The sequence below is a fragment of the Tachysurus vachellii genome, chromosome 7 (assembly GCF_030014155.1).
Source record: "Tachysurus vachellii isolate PV-2020 chromosome 7, HZAU_Pvac_v1, whole genome shotgun sequence".
Taxonomy (NCBI): Eukaryota; Metazoa; Chordata; class Actinopteri; order Siluriformes; family Bagridae; genus Tachysurus; species Tachysurus vachellii.
In genome coordinates this window covers 22,525,140-22,535,139 of record NC_083466.1, presented here as the reverse complement: position 1 = coordinate 22,535,139, position 10,000 = coordinate 22,525,140, and the positions used below count along the sequence as shown (strand labels likewise).

Sequence of the window (10,000 nt, the reverse complement as noted above, 5' to 3'; positions counted from 1 at the left end):
CGTCATTTTTTTTTACAGTAAAAGCAAAAATCTGAGTCTTATCTATTATATAAGAAAATCATTACGCTTCTTTTTCCTGTGAAACGAGCTAGCAGTCGTAGCTGCACTAGCAACGTGACAAACTAGCAAACGTTTGCTGACTTCCGCGAAGGAAAAAAAAACCCAAGAAAGCAGTAAGGGAATAGTTACATCACGTCAGAAAGGAAATCTCCACTCTGAAACACAGTAAATGTTTACATTCACACATTAAAGTTCTTTAAAGTCATTAATTACTTATGCAGCATATATGCATTAGGGATGGAAACTAAAACTGATTTCTCCTGCGCTCTGCTCTGACGCCATAGATACTGCTGCGCTGACTTAAATGGAGTGAGTCGGTAAAATATTTGGGCAACTGGATCCCGTTTTGCTGATATAACTAGCGAGCCAGCTATAAGGTATTGACTTTAGCTGGCTAGCATTACACTGAGGGGTTTCCATGAAGTGAAATCTCAGACATAAAAGTTGCTGCTACAATGACATGCTAACATGCTTTAATGAAACCTCCGGTACACAGCTAGCTTAACGCCACTGCTCATGCTGTTCATTACTCTACACACAGTGAGAACTGAAGGATTGCTTACTGCAAACTTCTGCAAGTTACTATAACTTACTGCTGTTATTTCATTTTAAATGCACTCTATATATGCAAATGTATGTGGACAACTGACCACCACAGTCACCTGTGCCCCTTAGAGTGATCTAATGCTGAAGGATCTAATGCTGAGGGATCTAAAGCTCATTAGATCAAATGCTGAGGGATCTAATGCTCAGTGATCTAATGCTCAGTGATCTAATGCTCAGTGATCTAATGCTCAATGATCTAATGCTGAGGGATCTAATGCTCAGTGATCTAATGCTGAGGGATCTAATGCTCAGTGATCTAAAGCTCAATGATCTAATGCTGAGGGATCTAATGCTGAGGGATCTAATGCTCAGTGATCTAATGCTGAGGGATCTAAAGCTCAGTGATCTAAAGCTGAGGGATCTAAAGCTGAGGGATCTAAAGCTCAGTGATCTAATGCTGAGGGATCTAATGCTCAGTGATCTAATGCTCAGTGATCTAATGCTCAGTGATCTAATGCTCAATGATCTAATGCTGAGGGATCTAATGCTCAGTGATCTAATGCTGAGGGATCTAATGCTCAGTGATCTAAGGCTCAATGATCTAATGCTGAGGGATCTAATGCTGAGGGATCTAATGCTCAGTGATCTAATGCTGAGGGATCTAAAGCTCAGTGATCTAAAGCTGAGGGATCTAAAGCTGAGGGATCTAAAGCTCAGTGATCTAATGCTGAGGGATCTAATGCTGAGGGATCTAATGCTGAGGGATCTAATGCTGAGGGATCTAATGCTGCTGACATGATCTCCAGTTGTCTGGGTATGACAGTGATGAACAAGAGGAAACTGCTGCTGCTGCTGATGATGATGATAGTAATAATAAGGAGGATGAGAATGATGGCGGTGATGATGATGATAAGGAGGATAAAGATGATGATGGCGATGATTATGATAAGCAGGATGAGGATGCTGATGATGATGAGAAGGAGGACGATGATGGTAAGGATGATGATGATGATGATGATAATGATAAGGAGGAGGAGGATTATAAGGAGGATGAGAATTATGATGGTGATGAGAAGTATGAGGATGATGACGATGATGAGAAGGAGAATGAGCTAGATGATGATGAGAAGGAGGATGAGGATGATGAGGATGTGAAGGAGAACGAAGGTTGATGAGAATAAGGATGAGATGGAGGATGGGGAGGATGATGGGAATGAGGCTGGGGATGAGATGGAGGATGATGGGAATGAGGCTGGGGATGAGATGGAGGATGGGGAGGATGATGGGAATGAGGATACAGCTGCCTCCCCTCTTAGTGTTAAACCCCTCTATACTGTACACAAATCAACCCAGAGTGTTAAAGAATATGAAAATAAAGAATATTAAAGAAAAATGAGTCTTACAGACTGTGAACCAACTCGCACTAACAGCACTGTTACTTAAACACACACACACACACACACACACACACACACACACACACACACACACACACACCTCTAGAGAGACAGCACGTGTTTATGGCAGTAAGATGTCCTGTACCGATTCCGGTAATGACACTATAACACTATACCCTGTGTGTGTGTGTGTGTGTGTGTGTGTGTGTTAGTCAGAGATTGTAATTGATCTGTGGTGTTTCTCTCCACCTGGCCTGAGAGAACAGAACTATTTCAGGAGCCATTTCAGGGCCCCAGTAGACTGTGAATAATTCAGTATGGTGACCTTCTGTTTCTGACCAAAGAGCCTCTTTTTTACTCTCTCTCACTCACTCACTCACACACACACACACACACACACACACACACACACACACACACACACACAGCAGTCAGCGGTGCTCTAGTTCTGCAGCGTTAGTGTGTCGAGTGAGTATTTGTGAATGTGCTCAAATACATTCACCAACCAGTTTAATAGGAACACAGCAACCCTGTTCGTCTGTAGAGTTTACATAGAAAAAATAAATACACGTGAACGTCTGTTACTCTTACTTTTTTCCAGAATGGATCGAAATTTTAGCCGGCGTTTAAAAAAAAAAAAAAAAAAAAAAAAAAAAAAACAGCGCTTTGGTCTTCATTTTCTGTAGAAGTTATATCAGCATCTGCATCTCATTTAACTGTTTGTCCTCCATTATTGATGTTCCTAAGAAAGTGAGTCATGTTATTCAGAATATTAACACTTGTCTGTAATTGTGTCTCTCTCTGTGTGTGTGTGTGTGTGTGTGTGCACGCTCGTATGTGCGCGTTTGTCAGACTCTTTAATTTGACACTGAAGAAGCTGGTGATGCTGAAGGAGCTGGATAAAGATTTGACGTCTGTGGTCATCGCTGTTAAACTCCAGGTAACGGTGTCCTGTTTCTCTCTTCCTCTGCTCTCAGTCTGTCTTCTCCTCTGTGCTGTTAAACATCACATAAAAATAATGAGCTAGACCAAGTGAGTATGTCGATACAGGAACTGTTGATTTGTTTGTTTTGTTTTCTTTCACATCCCTCTTTGATTAACCTCTAGTGGAAACGTGGCCGGGTTCCTGAAAAGGTTCCTGTGATGAAGCCCTTTAATTATAATGAGTGAATGAGTGTTAATGGGCTCTCTGATACACCTGACATCATCTCTCTCTCTCTCTCTCTCTCTCTCTCTCTCTCTCTCTCTCTCTCTCTCTCTGTCTCTCTCTCTCTCTCTCTCACTCTCTGTCAGGGGTCGAAGCGAATCCTCCGCTCCAACGAGATCTTATTGTCTTCAGCAGGACTAACAGAAACAGACCTACAGCTCACATTCTCTCTGCAGGTTTGTGTCTTGTTATCGTTCTATTGCAGTGTAATAAAACGTTTATTACACGTTAACAGTCACGTTGTTGGAGCGTTAGGTGTGTCAGAGTCGCGACTGTAGCGGTGTTTATGGCGAGTAGTAAATGTTGAGGTCCAGAGTAAAACTGCTGTTGAGGTGTGAACACACTGTAATGATGATATTGTAATAAAGGAAGTGATGTCACTCAGAAGGAAGTTATCAGCGTAATTCAGAGGCAGGTTGTTCTGTGTGATGTACACAAAGCCGTGGTGGATTGTGTGTGTGTGTGTGTGTGTGTGTGTGTGTGTGTGTGTGTGTGTGTGTGTGTAATGCCGGGTTGTGTGTCGACAGTATCCTCACTTCCTGAAGCGTGATGCCAACAAACTCCAGATCATGCTGCAGAGGAGGAAGCGCTACAAGAACCGCACCATCCTGGGCTACAAGACGCTGGCGCTGGGTCTCATCAACATGGCCGAGGTCTGTACACACACACACACACACACACACACACACACACACACACACACACACAGGTGTCTATATCTCTGTCTATTTGTCTCTTTCTTTCTGTCTATCTCTCTGTCTTTTCTCTTTCTCCCCATCTTTCTGTTATATTTCTGTCTTTCTTTTTGTGTGTCTCACTTCACCTCTCTTTACATCTCTATATCTTCCTTCTTTCTGTTTTTCTCTTGCACTATCTGTTCATCTTTCCCATTCACACTGTCTGTCTTTATTTCTTTCTCTTTTTCTAATATCTGTCTCTTTCTGTGTATCGCTCGCTCTTACCTTCTATCCGTTTAACTATATTTCTCTCTCAGCCTCTCTTTTTCCTCTCTTTCTGTCTCTCTTCTCTCTCTCTGTCTTCCTGTCTTTTTCTGTTTATTTCTGTGATCGTTACAGCAGTCATGTTAAAATGACATTTTTATAGAAATAGCAGTAAAAAGAAAATAGAAGAACAATCATCATAAAAATAAAACCAGCCCCCCTCTCTCTCTCTCTCTCTCTCTCTCTCTCTCTCTCTCTCGCTCGCTCTCTCTCGCTCTCTCTCTCTTTCTCCCGCAGGTGATGCAGCACCCTACAGAAGGAGCTCAGGTTCTGGGTTTACACAGTCAGCTGAAGGATGCGTCGGTTCCTGTGGCTGAGGTGCGAGTTTACTCTCTCTCCAGCCAACCGATCGACCATGAGGGTCCTAAAGCCAAGATGAACGGTGAGAGAGAGAGAGAGAGAGAGAGAGAGAGAGGGAGAGGGAGAGGGAGAGAGAGAGGAGCAGGAAGATGAATGAAGTGTGAAATGGAACAGAATTGATTTTAATCTTGATGAGATTTGAAGCAGAAGTCTGAAGGGAAAAGTCTAACACTGAATAATCCACACGGCTGCTGGCTGAAGTTTACTTCATTATTTAAACGAATAGAATTTCTTCTCTTTCTTTCCTCAGATCGTTCACCAGACATCGACAACTACTCAGAGGAGGAGGAAGAGAGTTATTCATCAGAGCAGGAGGGCAGCGATGACCCAGTTCATGGACAGGTGTGTGTTTGTGTGTGTGTTTATTTGTTCATGTGTCTGTTTGTGCATGCATATTTGTAAATGTGTGTGTGCGTGCGTGCGTGCGTGCGTGCGTGCGTGTGTGTGTGTGTGTGGGTGTAAAAACTGGGTGTGTTTATTGTATTCACAGTATCTGTATGATGATGATGACGAGGTGAGAAAGAAGAAACCGCGACGTAAACTGGCATCTGGGGCTGCCATCACTAGAGTAAGAACACACATACACACACACACACATGCACACACACACACACCCACACAAACTAATTCTGCCCATTCTTTGATATACCACAACAACGATCCTCCTGAATCACACTTCTACCATCATGCTGAAATCCTACAGAAGCCATTCTGCTTCATATTAAGAGAACCCTAAATAGAGGCTATCACACACACACACACACACACACACACACACACACACACACACACACCATCTATCATGATGTGGCAGGAAAATGCATCACTATATTACACAATTTATCATCTATAATAGATATAAATGGCTTAGAGAACTCCATGTAGTACACACACACACACACACACACTCGCAATGGGCCGATATTCAGGGCTTGCGAATAAAACTTCTTTTACAAATTCTCATCAGTTTTTCGCTACTATGTGGATTAAAAACCTGCCAAAGAAACGCAGCTGGATTTCAAGACTTAATCCACTTCTGTGGTCATTATTATGCTGGTGTGTGTGTTTGTGTGTTTGTGTTCAGCAAACTCTGTTCTCGTTCTGCAGCAACCCAACATCAAGCAGAAGTTTGTGGCCCTGCTGAAGAGGTTTAAAGTTTCAGACGAGGTGAAGTTTATATCTGTTACAGTCTATTTCCACATGCAGCCTCATCCTCATGCACGTACCAATAAAATACCTGGCAGTTCATCAGAATAAATGTCCTTCACTCTGAAATACAACTACGACTACATGCCAACTCCATGTGGTGTTTGAGGACAACAAGGTCCTAATCAATATACAGTTATCAGACTGTATCTGACTGTAGAAAGGACATTATTCATAATAACACACGCTGGTGTTTATAACCGTTTATAATCACACCCTCCACTTTCACCTATATGATGATGAGGTTCCCCTTTGAGTCTGGTTCCTCTCAAGGTTTCTTCCTTTTCCATCTAAGGGAGTTTTTCCTCACCACAGTCACCACAGTCACCTCAGGCTTGTTCATTAGGGATAAATACAAACACACTTAAATAGAAGTCTAATATTAATCGTGAACTCTTTGTACTATATTACTTATGTTCTGTAAAGCTACTTTGAGACAATGTGCATTGTTAAATTTGAATGGTAGCCCAGTGGTTAAGATGTTGGTCTACCAAATGGAAGGTCATTAGTTTGAATCCCAAGTCCACCAAGCTGGCATGGATACAGACATATATATATATATTCTATTACATAAGAAATATGTATCTATGTGGAACCAGACAAACATCTTACAATCCATCACAGCACGGTGAAGTATTCAGATTATTTCCCCTGTTTCCTGTGCAATATAGCGATTTATTAGAACCAAAACATGACACAAACCCATCATGAGCTCGTATATGATGAACAGGAGCTTTCCTCCGAGTGCGTTCTGTCACCCGGTGACGCCACATGATCCGTAGTTCAAAAATATGGATCTGACTGACCTTAAGAAGAATTAGCCCTACTTAACATTAAAAACTTTTTTGTTGTGTTACAGTTATGACTAAGCGAAGTATGATTCACTTCCCTTCTCTTTTTTGCCATATCACGTCTCAGCCCTCACACAGTCGTGCTAGCTACTTAAGTCAACACTGCTGCTACATTACACACGTCTATGTTTACTAGCCGATGGTTAATTAGCTTTTATAGGCTATAGACGACAGAAATACAGAAGTACACCACAGGAATGTAGAACCACTGCCTGCTAGTGCAGCACACACTCACCTCACGGTTAGCTAAAGCTTGGTCAACAAAATTTTACCTCAGACACTTTTTTTTTTCAATTTTACATCTCTAGGACTGTGGCTCGTTTGATTCTACATTGTTGCACCTAACTAGCAAGCTAGCTCGCCGACCTTTTATTACATCGTATGAGCTACTTTTTTTTAACGTATTTCCTCGATTTTTTTTTTTTTTTTTTTAGACAAACAAAATTCTTTGTTAATTAGATAAACAGCCAAAACACAGAGCTAGGTAGCACCTTTGTCGACTTTTGTTACCATGAGGAATGCTTTCTGTTCTTGTTGTTTTTGTTTTTTTAAAAACAGTTTAATGAGCAATAAATGAGCTATATTTTATTTCCTGATGTGTTTACCAGGCAGCTAAGCGTCAGAAGCAGCGTAGCTTTCTGTAGATCGTGATCAGAAAGCTTCATAATTATCTCTGGAGCTGAATCACTCGTGTGGGTGTAAATGTAAACACTAAACCCTCAGTGCTGTGACGTTGGTGTTCTCATGCACTGTGCTCTTCACCCACTTTGAGACCTGTTTTGACAGACTCGTGCTTTTATACTCGAGACTCTCAGTTTTTTGTCCATGAAAGTCTCTGTCTTGCTTTTGTCGTAGTGCTCAAAAGTGCTGAGGCTTTTAAAGCTGCATTCTGACTCTGTATGTGTGTGTGTGTGGTTTCTTGGTTTCTTGGCATGAAGGTTGGTTTCGGGTTGGAGCACGTCTCACGAGAGCAGATCCAGGAGGTGGAGGAGGACCTGGATGAGCTCTACGACAGCCTGGAGATGTACAACCCGAGTGACAGCGGTCCAGAGATGGAGGAGACTGACAGCATCCTGAGCACACCCAAACCTAAACTCAGGTCTGTCTCACACACACACACACACACACACACACACACACACTCCTGACAGTATTAATATTATACTACAGTGCTGAATAGTTTTTGTTCCTTGATGCAGCACAAGCACGCTTACAGTTGTTAAAAACTATTGAAAAGAATAGAAGTAATCCAAGAAAAATAATTCGCCTAAAACACATTGTGAAACTTTCTCACAGAGCAAGAGTTTAATATTTGTGAGGGTGCTGTAAAATTCAGGGTAATAACAGTGCAGTACAGTAGCTGGAAGATAAAAGCACTCTAAGCTTGTTAATACAGAAACATCTTTAAATAATAAAAATAATAAAAGTAATAATAATCATGATTATGATGATGATGATGATGATGATATTATTATTAGAAGAAGAAGATAATAATAGTAGTAATAATAATAATAATAATATCATCAATCATGATTATTATTACTTTTATTATTTCATAATATTAATATTTAATAATATATAATAATAATAATAATATAAATAATATAAGTATAAATATCTCACACTCATTTTCTACCGCTTATCCGAACTACCTCGGGTCACGGGGAGCCTGTGCCTATCTCAGGCGTCATTGGGCATCAAGGCAGGATACACCCTGGACGGAGTGCCAACCCATCGCAGGGCACACACACACACACTCATTCACTCACGCAATCACACACTACTGACAATTTTCCAGAGATGCCAATCAACCTACCATGCATGTCTTTGGACCGGGGGAGGAAACCGGAGTACCCGGAGGAAACCCCCGAGGCACGGGGAGAACATGCAAACTCCACACACACAAGGCGGAGGCGGGAATCGAACCCCCAGCCCTGGAGGTGAGAGGCGATCGTGCTAACCACTAAATATAAATAATATTTAATAATAATAATAATAATAATAATAAGATATTATTATTATTATTATTATTATTATTATTATTATTATTATTATTATTATGTCTTGGCACTTTAAAAGCAGCGTAACAGATAAACTCCATTACTACATGCTCAGGATTTACCTTCATTAGGACTTACTGTTTCCTAGTGAACTGAGACTCCCGCCTGAGCAAATCTGACAGATGTGTTAGTCCAGGTAGTGATTATTTTTTTTTTCGAGTACTTTGAAGTGAATTGTGTAGCACACTGAGAGCCAGTGTAAGGATTTAACAGTCAGTGCTTTTGCTCATGGGAAAACTCTGGCAGTCCTCTGCACTTGTTATTCCTTGATAATTATTAAAGGATAGAGCTGGTGACTTGGTGACTTTATGTCCCATGAAACTAGTGTGAAAGCTGTAAACACTCTTGATATCCGAGATGCACAGAAAAGCAATTAGGAAGAGTCTTTAAGGGTTGTGGTTAGACGCAAACAACAGGTTTCCAGGAATTTGACAGTAGAAAGGGCACAGGATTGCTGAAGGAAGACCGGTAAAGACATGATGCCCAACTATTCATATCATTGGCTTGGACTTCGTCTGTTTACTTTTTCGGGGCCTCTAGAGCATCAGATTGATCTTCTTGGCTGATGTGATGTGATCTCCTGCTGTTTAAATCCATCCATGTTAACACGCAAGATGCTTTTCTGCTCTATGCGGTTGTAAAGAGCGGCTGTTTGTGTATATATTCGCGTATTGCCGTTGCCTTCCTGTCTCTGAGCTCTGTCATCAGCAAGACATTTCCTCACACAGAACTGCTGCTGACTGGATGTCTTTCTGTGTGTTTTTCACACCGTTTGGTGCAAACTCTAAAAACTCTCCAAGCTGTTTGTGAAACACTCAAATCGGCTCATCTGGCAGAAAAAGCCACCCTACGGAGAAAATCCCATTTTCCCTCATCATGAAGTTTGATGTAAATTTGGAATGAAGCTCTTGCTTTGCGTGTTGTGTTTCTTTTGTTTTGTCTAACTGGCAATCTAAAACAGATGGTGCTACTGTTTATGGACACGTACAGTAAATAGTCATGTTTACTGTCCATAAAAAGGAATCGAACAGTGAGGAGGCATAAAGACAGACAGAAACAGAGACACACACGCATACACACACACACACACAGAGAATTGGAGGGTGAGTGGTTGAGAGTGTACAACTGCCCCCTGGTGGTGAGATAAGAGGAGCAATTTTTGGCCAGCAGCTCCAAGCCACACACTCCATCATTACCACAATGAGTGTAATCAGTCACTATATCAGCCAGTTGAAATCCTTATAATCATCCTGAAGCCACTCCAGCCCAAACATACCAGCCTGCTCTATTACTGATTCAGTCTAACAGCTGA

At 41.4% G+C, this 10,000-nt stretch overlaps 1 protein-coding gene across 4 annotated transcripts in view; it reads left to right on the top strand.

The window, feature by feature from the left end:
* The window catches only part of LOC132848918 (phosphofurin acidic cluster sorting protein 1-like), a 55,261-nt gene that overhangs the window by 32,735 nt on the left and 12,526 nt on the right, over positions 1-10,000 (top strand). For all 4 annotated transcript variants that reach the window (XM_060875011.1, XM_060875009.1, XM_060875010.1 and 1 more), the window contains exons 2-9: positions 2,856-2,943; positions 3,297-3,386; positions 3,738-3,863; positions 4,449-4,593; positions 4,822-4,913; positions 5,062-5,139; positions 5,679-5,738; positions 7,567-7,727. In XM_060875011.1, coding sequence (XP_060730994.1) covers positions 2,856-2,943; positions 3,297-3,386; positions 3,738-3,863; positions 4,449-4,593; positions 4,822-4,913; positions 5,062-5,139; positions 5,679-5,738; positions 7,567-7,727 — 840 coding nt within the window. The remainder of the gene's footprint in view (positions 1-2,855; positions 2,944-3,296; positions 3,387-3,737; positions 3,864-4,448; positions 4,594-4,821; positions 4,914-5,061; positions 5,140-5,678; positions 5,739-7,566; positions 7,728-10,000) is intronic.